The 15,315-nt window shown below is 55.4% G+C and overlaps 2 protein-coding genes across 5 annotated transcripts in view; both read left to right on the top strand.

Moving 5' to 3' along the window:
* Positions 1-1,558, top strand: part of IFT122 (intraflagellar transport 122) — a 68,612-nt gene extending 67,054 nt beyond the window's left edge. For all 3 annotated transcript variants that reach the window (XM_034998182.1, XM_034998178.1, XM_034998177.1), the window contains 3 exons: positions 70-149; positions 484-648; positions 1,109-1,558. In XM_034998182.1, coding sequence (XP_034854073.1) covers positions 70-149; positions 484-648; positions 1,109-1,198 — 335 coding nt within the window. In that variant the 3' untranslated portion in view covers positions 1,199-1,558. The remainder of the gene's footprint in view (positions 1-69; positions 150-483; positions 649-1,108) is intronic.
* Positions 1,559-8,142: 6,584 nt separating this feature from the next.
* Positions 8,143-14,748, top strand: RHO (rhodopsin). Of its 2 annotated transcripts, XM_034997144.1 has the most exons (5): positions 8,143-8,693; positions 10,400-10,568; positions 11,849-12,014; positions 12,115-12,354; positions 13,213-14,748. In XM_034997144.1, exons 1-5 carry the CDS (start codon positions 8,333-8,335, stop codon positions 13,321-13,323), a joined length of 1,047 nt encoding a protein of 348 aa, XP_034853035.1. In that variant the 5' UTR covers positions 8,143-8,332; the 3' UTR covers positions 13,324-14,748. The 2 variants fall into 2 exon arrangements, with proteins under 2 accessions (XP_034853035.1, XP_034853034.1); XM_034997143.1 differs by lacking the exon at positions 13,213-14,748 and having other exon boundaries at positions 12,115-12,636.
* Positions 14,749-15,315: the final 567 nt, after the last annotated feature.

Here is a 15,315-nt window from a genome sequence, read left to right as displayed (position 1 = left end):
GTGTTGGGTGGAGGGTGGGGCCTATTTCCCACTCAGCCTCAGGTTCTGTCCTTGACCAGACCCTTCCAGATTCCCAGACTCTGAGGCTGGATGAGACCATGGACTCCATGGGAGATGATGACCCATTCACGGCAAAGCTGAGCTTTGAGGTGAGGGTGCCTCTCTGAGTGATGGGGCTGTGGAGGCACGGGAGGCCTGTTGGGAGGGGGTTGGAAGTCCCTTCTATACACACTCCTTGGCATGAAGTGGACTTGCTCCCTGTCCACACTGCGGTGGAGTCGAGGTGGTGGGTATCCCGTCACTAGAGGTGGCCAGCAGGAGCTACATGACCTGGCAGGGCTCTGTGAAGGTTACAGCAGAGGGAGTCTCTGGGGTCCTCCCTGGTTGCCCCAGAGATTCTGGGATCATGACCCAGATAAACTACGTCACCCTGGCTGAGTGAAAGCACCACTGTCCCCTGCTTCCCACCTGCCCATCTTGCAGCAAGGTGGCTCCGAGTTTGTGCCTGTGGTGGTGAGCCGCTCAGTGCTGCGCTCCATGAGCCGACGGGACGTGCTCATCAAGCGCTGGCCCCCGCCCCTGCAGTGGCAGTACTTCCGCTCGCTCCTGCCTGATGCCTCCATCACCATGTGCCCCTCCTGCTTCCAGGTACCGTGCCTACAGCTCATGCGTGGTCACCAGTTTCTTCTTTCTGCTGCTTGTCCATTTCCCAAGTGTCCTCTTGGGGACACCTGGCATCTGGGAGGAGCATAAGGGATCCCAAGGCCAAGGCTCTGAATTGGGAAGAGACTCGGCCATCCTTAGGCCCTCCCTCCTCTCACTTATGTTCCGAATGCTGTCTGGAGCAGGCTTGCCCCTGCCCCTGTGCCCTCTGTACCTGCCCCTAATCTGGGAGGGCCGGGCAAGTGTGATGCACCTTTGAATTCCATTTAGAAAAAAGGGGCCTCAGACCCCAGACCCTTCTCCCCTCCCTTTCAGTCCTCAGACAAAGGTGTTCTGGATCTGGTGGTTCTAGCCCTGACTCACTGCCAAGCCTCCTCCCCTCGGAAGGGCGGCAGTCCCTGCCAGGCTCGGGGCGTGGCCCCGGGTCATGACTGTTTCTCCTCAGATGTTCCACTCAGAGGACTACGAGCTGCTGGTGCTTCAGCACACCTGCTGCCCCTACTGTCGGAGGCGCATCGACGACCCCAGCCCATGACTGGCCCCCTCCGAACCACCGCTCCCACCGGGGTCACCTCGCACTTGGCTGGGCTGTCAAAGGAGGAAAGAATTAAACTGTCAGAATGTGTCTTCTGCCCAGATCAAGTGTGTATTTTAGGGAGGGGCCTTGTGTAACCACGGAATTCCTATTTATGGCATTTCGTGCCTTGTAAATAGCACCAGGAGATGGAGAAGAGAAAGTACATATTTTCTGAGGAAAGAAATGTGTTACTTTCAGAGAGGCTCTGAGTTGTTCGCCGCAGCCTGCTGGAGTCCACAGATCTGTCAGACCATTAACATGTACACTTTGCGAACAGATTGCCTCAATAATTACAAATAAAAGGGCTACTTATTTTCATCAGTGTCTGCATTTTAGCAAATCTTCATATTGTCTGCAACTTAATTTCCTTATGCAAAAGTGCACCTGTTTCTAATTTGATCTGAGAGGAACATTACGTTTGCCTGCTCTTAAAATGTAATCTAATCGAAATGGCAATATGGGATTGGGTAGGGGAACGGGTATCTATTTATTTTGGTTTAGCGGGGCTCCGTCTTGACCAGAAAATAAGGTTCCTGGCTCCAAAGAAGATGACAAGGGGGCCTCTCCTCAGAGGTTCTGGAGCCCACCCTCTGCTTCCTGGCTAGGGCCAGGCTCCCCTCCTTCTCCCCATTCCCCTAGCCCCACAGAGGCCCCAACCCCACCGAGGCTTTCCCCTTCCCTCCAGCTTCTGAAGCCAATGGGTCTGTTTGAGGTTCTGCTAAGGTCCCCGCCCCTGAGCATCAACAGTTTCCCATTCAGCAGCTCAAGGGCAAGGGTGGGTAGCACATGGGAGGCTGGGGAGGGCGAGCTGACATTTATTGGGGACCTTCTCTGTACCAGCCGAGTTTCATAGATTATCTCAATTCTCACACCAGCCTTGTGATGGAAGGGTTAGGATTTCCATTCTGCAACCATGGGGTTGGGTGGAGGTACTGGGGCCCAAGGGCTCACCCAGCCCTGGGTGGAAGCCCCTGATCTGTCCTGCCCTAAGGCCCCTGCTCCCTTTGCCCTCCACTCTACCTGCCCCGGGGGTGTCAATGATCCAGAGCTTTATGCAAAGTCCTGACAGCAGGGGAAAGAGAACTGGGCTGCCGGATAAGAAACCCGCCCTGGTGATTAGGTATTGATACTTTTCAGCTCATCTGTGAAGTGGGCAGAGCGGGACAAATGTCCCCATTGCAGGCATGAAGACTGAGGCCTAGAGAAGGGAGCGGCTACAGAGGCCACCCAGCGGTGAGTGCTGAAGCTGGCCCCCTGCCCTACCCCTTTCCCCCTGCCTCCCTCTGCATTTCTCTTTGGAGATGATGGAGGAAAATGAAGAAAGGGAGCCAGACAGTTGTGCCAACAGAACTCCTTCGTTGAGTGTCTAATTACTTACGATCATGCATGCTCTCTCTCTTGCTAAACATTTATTAATGTGTTAGGATTTCCATTAGCGCATTACTTGAACTAAAATCATTTGCATATGGCTGGGAAACAGAGGGGAGAGAGAGAAAACAGTCCCAGCCACCCAACAGGCGTCAATCACAGTGACAGATCAGATGGTCCGTGGCTAGAGGCAGGGGGATGGGGCCCAGCCTGAGACTACAGCATGCATCCTCTCAGCCGAATAATACAAAAACCAGGGTGTACCATGACAAGTTCTGCTGCCATGGGGAAGCTGAGCTCTGGAAGTCTGAGTCTGAGAAACAATCACTGTAGCTGCCTTTAAATCAAATGCTCATTGAGTACCAAACACCATGCTAAGCACCTTCCATGCATCATCTTACTTAATCCTCGACAGCCTCCAAGGGTGCCCATTATGCAGATGATGAAACTGAGGCTCAGCAACATTCTCTCCTTTCATTCAACAAATACTTACTGAGCCAAGATAGGATTCATACCCAGGCACAACCTTTACACCTAAGCATTCTGTTCTGTGTCTCCCCTGTCCCAGACTAGACGGCATCTTGATCAGGCCTGTTCTCTCTCCAAGGCTCATTTTCCTCATGTGGGCAAAAGGGCCTACTCCAGCTCTGACCTTGAGGCTCGAGCCTCAGTCTCCATCTGATGAGCCTGACGACCCTTCACATGCCACAAGGAAAGCGCTGTGGAGAGATTGAGATACCCATTTCACTAAGAGGACACTGAGGCCTGGAGAGACACTTGGCTGCTAGAGGCTGCACAGCTTGGTTGTTCAGGTTGCGACTTGATCCTCCAAGTCCCCAACACTACCCATGTCCCTGGAAGGAGGAAATAGATAGAAGGGGATCGTGTGGCCCAGTTAGAGCCCCAGGCCAGGCCTTAGGTGGGCCTGGCTCTAGCCTGGCCTCAACCAGCTGGGTGTCCGCCATGCACCCCCAGTGAGGCTCCTGAAGCTGGGAGCCCCTCATGGCTCTCGCACAGGTACAGTGATAGCCCATCTGCTATGGCAGATACCAGGTGACCTTCCACTTGTGCCAGCCTCAGGGCCGTTGGGAGCCTTAGCAAAGAGGCCTGCACTGGGCAGGGCTTTCAACCTGGGTCAAGCACTTATCCCAGTACTCCGCCCAGACTCCAGAATATCTTCCTAGAATGGGAATCTGATCATGCCCCTCCTCTGCTTACAACCCTCCCCATTGATAGCCAGCTAGCATCCAGACTCCTAGGCCTGTCCTCCCTGGCCCCACTCCACCCTAGGCTCCAGGGCCAGGTGGCCCTTTGCTCCCTGTGCCTTGGCCCAATTGTCCCCCTGCCTAGGCCTCCCACCTCCCTTCTGGTCCACACCTTGCTCCTCTGGGATCCCACAGCACTGGGCCTGAGAGCAGAGCCTTGCCTCCCATGGTTATTAGTTTTCTCCTTGTCAGCTGGCCCCTGAAACTGGGAGCTCCTTGAGGGCAGGGAGTGCATAGGATTCATCTGAGTGTCCCCTGTACCTAGCCCCGAGCCTGGTACATAGACGGTGTTTGGCAAATGTTGGGGTAAGAGGGAAGTGGGGGGAGGGAGGAGGGAGGAAGTGGGACTGGAGGAGAAGAGGAAGGAAGGGGGGAGAAGAGTCTGTCTCCTTCCTTTCTTCCCTTTGACATTCTCAGCTCAGTCTAAGGCCTCCCTCAGCCATGGTGACGCAGCCAGGTGGGGCTAAGCCCGGGAGAGGAGGCAGGGAAGAGGAGGAGGAGGAAAAGGAGGAGGAAGCTGCTGAACCAGCAGCACCTCTATGCAGGGGCTTAAGAGCTATTTGTGTGCTACCTGCTAAGCCCCTAATCCTCCATGGCCAAGTCAGAGCCCTGCACCTGGGCTCCAAGGGGGCCAGGCTCAGGGAAGCCTGGAGGTGGGTGCCACCATCTTCAGAGACAGCCACCCCCAGCTCCCCACCTCCACACATCATCCCCAAGCCTGACTGAGGGGCCAGTGACTCAGAAAGTCACCCACACTGGGATTTGTCCTTTGGCGTGCTCCCAGGCCCTCTCTGAGCACCTACCATGGCAGAAGAAAGCTCAGGCTGGGGAACTAGACAGCCGGTTCACTTCCGGCTCTGCTGAGGAAGCCACTTCCTCAGTGGTCAGAGGGTAGGGAGTGAGACCTCCTCACGAGGGGCCAGGAGTTGTTCATTCATTTGACAACTATTTATTGAGTTGCTACTCCAAGCTGCCAGCTCAGATGCAGCAAAGTCCAGGCGAGGCCAGCCCTGCACTCTGGAGAGAGGTGGGCAGTGAGTCAGGAGGCAAACAAGACTGTTGCTGATAGTGGTACGTACTGAGTAGAAAATCAATGTGAAGGAGTGGGGGTCCTGCTTTGTAGACTTGGGGGCCTCTCCAAGGAGTGCTTTGTAAACTGAGACCAGACCTTCGAAAGCTGAGTTAGATTCTAAGAGGCTAACACTGTCAGCAGCAGTCATTGATCACTTACAGGCAACAGAGTAGGAAACTGAGGCACAGGGAAGGGAGGGGGCTGGGCTGCGCCCAGGTTACGTGCTTACAGAGTCTTAGTCCAGGTGTAAGGGTAAGTGTAAAGGGACCATGCCCAATGGAGGGGGACCATGACACCTAAATTGTGAGATTGGAAGGTCTGTGACTGGGCCCTGGTGGAAAAGCAGGTCATGTTTACCCAGCAGATGGGCATGGATCCCCCAGGGTTTCCTAGTTCCAACAAACTGAGGCCGGAGAGGGGAAGTGGGACTCCCTAGGCTAGAGTCCAGTGCCACCCCCTGCCCTCTGGGCCACCACTGCTGCCCCAGGCCTGTGTGACTCAGGCTAGTGGCTTTCCCATCAGCCCAACACAACCCTTTTTTGGTCATTTATACCATGGTGTGAATGGCAGCAGATCTTTCCTGAGAGCTGTCTTTGGCGTGGGGAGGGAGGCAAGGCCAGGCAGGTGATAGCCCAGATTTGTCACGTGACCTGGGCTACTGACTCACTGCCGACCCTGGGCCTCAGTCTCTCCACCTGTGAAATGTAGCAGGGAGGGTCAGAGTAGGTGACTTCTAATGACTTCCTGCTTACTGTGAGCCTATTGCTCTGAACAAAGAGCATTTTTAGTTTAAAAAAAGATTCGTTGTCGTGCCTCACAGAATACAGGTCAATGTTACTCTGTGAGGCCTTTGATTCCCCATGGCCCTGGTCCTGTGAGGGAGGGTCATTAAACTCTGAGACATAGAAAGGGAAGCACTGACTGAGATAACCTAGATCTATTCACTTGATCCACAAATACTAAGCACCTACTATGTGCCAGACTCTGAGGAAACAGACAGAAATCCCAGCTCTTTCCCGTGCATGGGGAAATGATTTACAGCGTTCTGCTACGTGCTGAGCACATGCTCCGCTCCGGGAACCCTGTTGAGAGCTGGGCAGGCCCCCTCCACGCCCGCCTGCTCACATGACAGCCAGTGAGATGGACAAAAAACACGGGAACAGAACATAAATTAAAAGCTTCCAGGCTGTCCCAAGCGTTAGGAGGAGGTGAAGGCAAGGCTTTGAGGTCTAGGATTGGGGGCTCACCCCCGCCAACACAGGGCTGTGTGTGGCTGGTCTTGGCCCAGGGAACCAGGGCTCCTCCCTCCATCCGGCTACTGGGCCACAGTTAGAATCAAACCCTCCACCTTGACCTCATTAGCATTGGGCCTAATCCCTGAGCCAGGTCCCTTAAACCGTGAGAGGTCCCGCCACACCCGCCAGCCATTGCCTTCCGCTGCGCTCATTCATCCCCCCAGCACACATTTCATCAGCCCCCCATATGCAAGCCCCAACACCACCTGGGACAGGAGGGGTCTGGAGCCCCAGGCGGGCTGGAGGGAAGGGGGACTTTTCTGAGTGAACAGGTCTGGGAATCTCAGGCGGGAAGAGGCTACACGGAAGAGAGTACACGGGAAGGAGGTCTTGGGGACCGGGACACTTCCCCGCTGGGTCCTTCCTTCACCAAGTCCACAGTGCAAACTTCACCCTCCCAGACTGCTCCAAATGACAGGGTGTTGGAGTGGGTCACAGTCTGAACTCTTCCTATTCCAGTGGTTTCAATACGTGTTTGTTTGTAAGCCCTGCCGGCCCCACAGAATGACACTTCCCGCGGGCATCCTCCTCCTCCACTGTGTTTGTCAGAACCAAGCACCGTGTGTGGAACACCGTAGGTGCTCCATACATGTTTGTGGCAGGAGGGTGGTCATCAAGCACCCTGTGCCAGGCACTCCCATCTGCCCCAGACATTCCTCAGAAGCATCACTGCGCTCCTTTCACTGATGGGGGGAGCCTGTCCAGGTCAAACCTCCATTTGCCCCCCAGAACCCGCCCTCGTGGGGCTACCTGTCACATGGGCTTCCAAGGCCCACTGGCCCAGCCCAGTCTGACCCGACGTCCCTGGATGTGCCCTGTGTGCCGCAGTGTCCAACCAGTTCAGTTTCCAGGCTTGGCCTTGCCTTCACACTGGAGTCCCCAGGAGGCCTTGCTCACGGCAGTAGTCTGGTGCCCAGCACCGCACCTGGTACATAGCCACCTCCTGGATGCCAGGGCTCCCTTTAGGAGCCTTGAGAGCCTCTGCCCCCTTCCTGCTCCAGTCACCCTCTCCCTGGTCTCCTTTTCTAGCCTCACTTCCTCCAATACATCTGTGGGGGCATTTGAGCCACGTTTCTGCCCCTGAGACCTGCCCAAGCCACGGCCCGCTGCCCAGGCTCTTCAGCTTGGCACTGAGACGCACCAGAGCTGGCCCCACAGCGCAGGTGTGGCCTCAGGCGTCTGCCAGCCCTTGTCTTCAGTCTCCCCTGTCTTTCCCACCTGGCAACCTAGCGAAACACTCCCCTTCCTCAAAGACCCAAACTTCCCCTCTACAGACACCTCCCCTTTAAAGGGAGTCTCCCCTCCCTGGATCTGTTCTTCCCACATCTTCCCACATCTTCCCACATCTTCTATCCCCAGTGGTCTGCACACAAATGTTTAATGAACGGGAGAGTGAGGGAATTCCAACTCGAATACCTACTGAGCTCCTGGGCTATGCCGGGTTGTGTGTCCAGCATGGAGAGTGCCAGAGCAGACAGGACGCGGCCCCCGCCCTCACGGTGGTCATAATCTGGTGAGATGGGCTGGGGTCAGGGCCTGGCTGTGGGTGAGCCAGCCGGTGAGGGCTGGGGAAGAAATAGGTAAGGGGCTGAGTGAGGGGTTGAGAGACTAAGAGAATAACCAGAGCCTCTACCCTCAGGGAGCTCATGGTCCGGGGGGGGAGACAAAGCTCACATGAAGTGAGGGAGACATGGCATGGAGCCAGCGGTCCCAATGCCAGGTCACAGCCACCAGATTGATACGGGCAGAGATTCCTGGGGACCAGAAGAGTTGGGGGCGGGCCTCCTGCCCTTTCCCAGGGTCCCCAGCCCCTCCCCTCTCTGGCCCCAGGCTTCTGTCTAGAGTCACCTTGGCCCCTCATGGAAGCCAATTAGGCCCCCAGTTGCAGTGGGGATTAATATGATTAATAACGCCCCCAATCTCCCAGGTGCTGATTCAGCCAGGAGCTTAGGGAGGGGAGGTCACTTTATAAGGGCCTGGGTGGGGGGGTCAGAGCCCAGAGTGGTCCAGCTGGAGCCCTAGGTGGCTGAGCTCAGGCCTCCACAGCACTCTGGTCTGAGCCGCCCACAGGGCAGCCACCAGGACCGCAGCCATGAATGGGACAGAGGGCTCGAACTTCTACGTGCCCTTCTCCAACAAGACAGGGGTGGTGCGCAGCCCCTTCGAGTTCCCACAGTACTACCTGGCTGAGCCATGGCAGTTCTCCATGCTGGCCGCCTACATGTTCCTGCTGATTGTGCTCGGCTTCCCCATCAACTTCCTCACGCTCTACGTCACCATCCAGCACAAGAAGCTACGCACGCCGCTCAACTACATCCTGCTCAACCTGGCCGTGGCCGACCTCTTCATGGTCTTCGGGGGCTTCACCACCACCCTCTACACCTCGCTGCACGGATACTTTGTCTTTGGGCCCACGGGATGCAATCTGGAGGGCTTCTTTGCCACGCTGGGCGGTATGAGCCGGGGTAGGGGTGGTGGGACGGGGGATACAGGAGCCAGGGGGAGTGGAGGGATCTGGAGACAGCCCCATATCCAGGGATAGTGGCTAAGAGGCCTTCTCCCCTCTACGTTCGTCAGCATTGTCCGCTTGATCAACAAACACCGTTAGTGATGCTACGCCAGGCTGTTTATTGAGGGCGGCCATCGGACGCTATAGATCTCATGTAGAGTGGTGCCACTATCTTGCTTCACATCAGGGAAACTGAGCACGAGAGACGTCAAGGGCCTTGCTGGGGTCACACTGTGGTGGGGATAGAGCTGAGTTTCCAGCCCACATCACTGTGGCCCCTCGAGCCTTGCTCTGTTTCCCTTGGAGTAGCTATGCTGGGTCTGACCCATGCCGGGCACTGGAGAGAGAGGTGGACAAGACAGATCCCTGTGCTCAGGGCTCTCAGCCCAGAGTGGGACACAGATGATCAGTCCTCCAGCCACCAGATTCTGCCTGTGCTGGGCAATGGGCTCAGTCTCTCCCCACTGGCATCTCTCCGACCCTGCAGAGAAGGGTCCGTCTGTATGTGGTACCCCTGTTTCACCCCTGCCTTGTGACCTGCGGCTGGGTGTTGTGTGGTCATCAAAGGTGACAAACACCCAGCGATGGCTGGAGATTCCCTGGGAATGGGGCTGAGACAGCGTCCTGGACCACGTGAAGGAAAGAGAAACCAAGGAGGCAGAGCAGTCCTCGTGGCTGGTGCTCGGCCCCGCCCGCTTGCCCGAGAGGCTGTGTGTCCCAGAGGAGGGGGAACATTCCTGGATCTGAGCCGGACGACCCAGGCCCAGGTCTCTTCCCTTCTCCGGGCCTCACTTTCCTCAGCTGCTATACGGGATCTGTTATCTCTGCAGCACCCCCATCTTCTTTCCTGTCAAAGAAATTATTCGAAAGCACCCGTCAAAGCTACAGATCACCACACAGTTTAATGCCTTCTGTGGAAGGGGTTTCTTCGAAGGGGAAGAGTTTCCCCACACAGAAAGGCTGGAGGTGGGCTGGGAAGTCTCAGGCTAGAAGGCAGGGGTGAGATGGGGGCCGCGTGCGGGCACATCTCTGCAGGGCTGGGGCCAGTTTACAATTATCATTCTGGAGTAATAATTAGTTGTGTTCGCTTTCTCTCTCAGAAATGTCCTGGTTTGGTTGATAAATTCTATGGCCAACCTCCCTACTGAGTTTCTGGGGGTGATGTCTGAATGCCCCCATTCTTTCCTGCTCCTTCCTCTGGGCAAATCACTCTCCAGTTTCCTGGCTCCAAGGCGGGAGACCCAGAGGCCCAGGTTATTTCATTCCCCAGTGGGGAGAGGCCACGCCACAAGAGGGAGGGAAAGACTTCCAACCCCAACAGGCACGCTGCCTGTCACCCCACAAAGAACCAGTTCTGTAAAAACTCCCTACGGGGCTCCCAGTCTAACGATGACCCTGGAATCCGATTTTCCATCCCTCATGAACCCAGAGCTCTAACTGAACTAACTCCTCTTCCTGGGGGATGCCCTGCTCACTCTCCTTCAGCATACGGGTCCTTCTGCCCCAGAGCCCATCCCCGGTCCTGGCTCCAGCCCTGCCCTAGCTTGCCTTCCTGGCTGCCCTCTCCCATCCAGGAGGAGTGCTTCCTGCTTGGACAGACAGCAGGGTCCAGGAGGGTGGTGTGTTGACTGATCCCTGACTGCCTTGCAGGTGAAATTGCCCTGTGGTCTTTGGTGGTCCTGGCCATTGAGCGGTATGTGGTGGTGTGTAAGCCCATGAGCAACTTCCGCTTCGGGGAGAACCATGCCATCATGGGCGTCGCCCTCACCTGGTTCATGGCACTGGCCTGTGCTGCACCCCCCCTCGTTGGCTGGTCCAGGTAATGACACTGAGCAGAAGAGAATGGTCTCTGGGGGGGTCTTTGTAGGGTCCCCCAGCCCGGACTCAAACCTGATGCTATCTGGTTCTGGGCACTGAGCTTATATGCTCCCTACCCCAAATGCCCGCCCTGGCAGCTCTCCCAAGGGAGAGGTTTAGGTCAGGGAAAGAGAGAATCAGACCTTAATATTGCTATGGGGGCTGGTCCCACCTCCTGAGCCCCCATGTCAAGGAGAATCCAAGACATCCCAACCGTTCACCTTGGCCGTGCCCCTAATCCTCAACTAAGCCAGGGCCAGATTCCAATCCTCTTTGCCCCATAGGCAGTTCCCTCTGACCTTGGACCTCAGCACCTGGGGAGGCCAAGCCTGTCTAGTGCAGGTGGTGACATGGTAGCCCCTGGGAACTGGGTCCTCTACAGCCTCTAGTCCATCATCTCCAAATGGGACTCAAATGAGAGATGGGAGGACAGCGGTTTGGGAAACTGGGCTGGTGACCCTGTGGGTTCCCAGAGGCCTCGTGTCCTTCTGCTTCCAGGAAATTCCCAATCTCTCTTCCTGTCCCTCCTCTCTCAGCCTCCTGGGGTCAATTTTTTGTTCCTTGTTGAGTCTGAGCCCGCCCCCTCCAGCCTCTTTCCCCGTCTTCTCCAGTCCTGCCTAGTCCCATCCCCCCAGGCACAGCCAACAGCCACTCCATTGTCACCATCCTCTGAAATCATTGAAACATCCTGACCACATGGCCCTGGGACTTCTTCTTTCTAGAAAATGTGCAAAGATCCCTTAGTTACCCTGTGTGCCCATCTTTGGCCTAGAAGATACTCTTAACGCTGTTAGTAAGACCCTGTTTGTACAGACTGCCTCAGATACAGAGTGTGGGAGCTTTTCCCTTCTCACCAACCTCTGCCCTGCACAGTCTGAGGCCCGGCCTCCAGCCACGGGGAGCAGCGGGTCTGGTGAGGAAACACAGTGCAGGTCAGCGGTGTCTGGGCTCTGCTAGGTGAGAGACTAGGCCATCTCATGCTATCACGGCTGCCATACAACCAAACCACGCTGTTTGCAGCAGGGGCATTTGAATCCCTCATCTCAGTTGATTTGATCCTCACGGTCAGGCAGCCAAGCAGATATTTTATCATGCCCATTTCACAGAGAGGGAAAGCAAGGCCCAGAGCAAGACCAGCCACACAGCGGGTGTGTTGGCCGAACCAGGGCCCTGACCGGTGTGGCCCCTCACACGTGGGTCTCCTTCATGCCCTCTCCTGTCCCACCCCCCTCTGGTGTGCAGGTACATCCCAGAGGGCTTGCAGTGCTCGTGCGGGATTGACTACTACACGCTCAAGCCAGAGGTCAACAACGAGTCCTTCGTCATCTACATGTTCGTGGTCCACTTCACCATCCCCATGACTGTCATATTCTTCTGCTATGGGCAGCTCGTCTTCACAGTCAAGGAGGTATGGTCCCATGCTGGGTGCTGGGGACACAAGCGTCAGTTGGGTTGAGCCCGGCCCCTGTTCCAAGGGAGTCTGGATAGCAGGCCCTGTGTCCTTGCAGGCGGCTGCCCAGCAGCAGGAGTCGGCCACCACCCAGAAGGCTGAGAAGGAGGTCACACGCATGGTCATCATCATGGTCATCGCTTTCCTGATCTGTTGGGTGCCCTACGCCAGTGTCGCATTCTACATCTTCACCCACCAGGGCTCCAACTTTGGCCCCATCTTCATGACCATCCCGTCATTCTTCGCCAAGTCGGCCGCCATCTACAACCCCGTCATCTATATCATGATGAACAAGCAGGTGCCTGATGGTGGGGCAGGAGGGTCCAGGGGCCCCAGGCTCCAGGCATTGCCTGCGGAGGACAAGCCATGTCCTGGACTGGGCTCAGTCATTCCACCTGCAAAACCAGGCAGGGAGCCTGGTATCCCGCAGGACATCAGAGTCCTCTGGGAGAAATGCAGAGTCCTGCTGAATCAGAAGCTCGGGGTGGGCCCAGGAACCTGCATTTCTAACAAGCCCTCCGGGTGTCTCTGATGCATGAGAAGTGCCAGTCCAGATGATTCTGGAGGCCCACTTTAAAAGTCAAATAGTCTAAGTCCCAAGCCTAGGAATGGAATGGTGCCAGTCTCCACAAAGCTGAACAAGGAGCTAAACCTTATGCTGAGGGATGAAGGGATAAAGCAGTTCTTTAACATCGATCAGTGACTTCTCTGAAGAATTCATGATCCAGTGGGGAAAAGGTGGTCTCTGGAGTTAGGCATATCGGTTTCAAATCTCAGCTCTCATTTTCTAGCTGTGTGACCCTTAGGCAAGTCATTTCCCCTCTCTGGCCCTCAGTGTCTTCATTCCTAGAGAGGGCAAACTCCTAAACTCTAGGGCTAACTAAGATAACTTACAGATAGCCCTTGGCACACAGAGGGCATCATGGAGTGTCATAAGTAGCAATGCCCCCTTGGGTTTGTTTGGTCCCTGGCATCTCTGGGGTGGGACCATGTGTGCTTACTAAGTTCCCTCCAGGGAGCCAGATTTGAGAGGGGCGTGGAGTCTGTGAGGGCCAGAAGCAGGGAAAGGGTTGGAGGCAAATCTCGTCAACCACCACAGTTTGCTACACACACTTTCGGTGGACCTTGACCCTGACTCTTGTCCCTTGCCTTCCAGTTCCGGAACTGCATGATCATTACCCTCTGCTGTGGCAAGAACCCACTGGGTGATGATGAGGTCTCTGCCAGTGCCTCCAAGACGGAGACCAGCCAGGTGGCACCAGCCTAAGCCCTGCCAAGGACTCTACGGCCTACTGTAGGAGTCTCCCCTTCCCCACACCTACCCCCAGCCACAGCTGCCCCACCGGAGCCAGGCCTGTCGGAACCAGGTTGTGCAGGCTCCCTGAATTAAAAAAAAAAAAAAGAAAGAAAGAATTATTGAGAGAAAGATGAGGATCCCCACCCGGCCAGGACGCCCCATCAGCAGTCCTGAGTTCCCAGGGGCCAGTGGGATCTCTGCCCCTCCTCCCCCCAACTCATCTCTCAGGAACACAAGAACTCTTGCTCTCTGGAAAAGTGTCCCAGCTTAGGGATAAGTGTCTAGCACAGAGTGGGGCACACAGTAGGTGCTTAATAAATGCTAGATGGATGAAGGAAGGAACGAATGGAGGAATGAGTGAAGGAATGAATGAGCTGGGAGAGCATATCTGTCCTCTCGAAACCCCCTTAGCAGTAGCAGCTCACCCTCAGCTGATGACCTTGAGCAGTGGTTTCCCTCCCTGGGCCTCACTTTCTTTCCCTGTGAAATGGAAATCCCAAATCCCTAATCCCTGGCCCTGCCAACACATGGCTGCTGTGAAGATCAAATAGGATTTTGTGTGTGTGTGTGTGTGTTTGCGTGTGCCTGTGTGTGTGAGAGAGAATGTAAGCACTTTGTAAATGGGGTAAAGAGCTGTACAGATTGTAGTTAGCATTATTAATAATATAAATTAATATAATTAATTAATTAATATGATCATCTCCTCTTGATAGTGACCATTTTGAGATTGGGCAAAGTCCTAAGCATCCACCTCAGCAGGTTTTTTAAAATTAGCCAGGCGTCAAGGCCAGACCAGGGCTGACGGCTGGGCTGCAGGGAGGGACAGTCAAGGGAACGCAGAATGCAGTCATTAGGACTGAAAAAGCGTCAGGGGACTGTGGAGTCTGGGGCCAAGGTCGGGGGTCTCACCTCTGGCATGGAGCCCCAAGCCTGGTGCTTCCTCTTCCCAGTACAGCCTAGGGAGAGATGGGACTTTCTTTCAGCTTCTGCAAACCACCCGCTCTCTTGCCCAGCAACTAGGCCACAGCACCTCAGGGGCAGCTTGGAGCTTCTAGAAGCCATATTCACCTGCCCACATTTAATGAAGAGCTGAGTCACCCTTGTCTCAAAGAGCTTAGAAACAAAAAGTTGGAAATTCAGATGGGCCCACCTTCCCTGCGGATGTTCACAGGTCCCGGATTCCAGCTCCCTTGCTTGGTGAGCCTGTCTTCAGTAGCTCCAGTCCATTCTCCATTCTGGAGAGTCTTTGCGGCAAAGCTGGCGGGAATTCTGGGCATCGGAATTGGGCTGCCCCCACAGCTGCCCCTCCTCCACATAACCAAAGCTGGGAGCTCTGGCTGTCCCCAGCCCTGCCCGCACACTAGGCAATTCGGGGCATTAAAAGCTCAGCTCCTATACTCCGTGTTAATGGTGGTGGTTTTTGTTGTTCGCAAGCTCTTTATCTGCAGAGTGGATTGAAATTAGGCAGCTTCCATCTGATCCCTGACCCCCAGGATGCCGGGTTTGGGCAACCAGCAGAGCCCCCTCAGGGTGCGGGGTAGAGGCAGGCCTAGGAATGAGAAAAGCCCCAACTTTGGGGTCACAGAGACCCACATGGCCTGTGAAGCTGCAAGCAAGTTTTGTCATCTCTCTGCGTCTCCTTATCTGCAAAAGGGAATCTTAAACTGAGCTTAAGAGGACTGAAAACTTCCTGTGGCCAGCCTACTTCCTGGCACACTGCAGCTGGTGGGAGACTTTTGACATTACTGGGCCTCAGTTCAGAGCTGGCCTTACCAAGAACATCAACTACAAGGGGAACAAGGACGGATATAGTCCCAAGAGTTACCCTCAACCTCCAAGGTGGGAAAGGGTGGCTGGAGCCTGAGATGGAAGGTCCTCAGTGCCTTCCATGGTGGTGGGGCTGGAGCAGGTAATAGCTGGGATCTCTACTGTGGCCTCTCTTTACTCTGCCTCCCTAAGTGA

The sequence above is a fragment of the Mirounga leonina genome, unplaced genomic scaffold (genome assembly GCF_011800145.1).
Source record: "Mirounga leonina isolate KUSES-001 unplaced genomic scaffold, KU_Mleo_1.0 Mir_94, whole genome shotgun sequence".
In the NCBI taxonomy this organism is placed as follows: domain Eukaryota; kingdom Metazoa; phylum Chordata; class Mammalia; order Carnivora; family Phocidae; genus Mirounga; species Mirounga leonina.
This window is presented reverse-complemented; position numbering and strand designations above follow the sequence as displayed.

Excerpts from the sequence above, each read along its gene's own strand:
- RHO (XM_034997143.1), top strand. The coding sequence starts at position 8,333 with ATGAATGGGACAGAGGGCTCGAACTTCTACGTGCCCTTCTCCAACAAG. Across the intron at positions 10,569-11,848 it reads CCCCTCGTTGGCTGGTCCAG|GTACATCCCAGAGGGCTTGC; the intron begins GTAATGACACTG and ends TCTGGTGTGCAG. Across the intron at positions 12,015-12,114 it reads TCGTCTTCACAGTCAAGGAG|GCGGCTGCCCAGCAGCAGGA; the intron begins GTATGGTCCCAT and ends GTGTCCTTGCAG.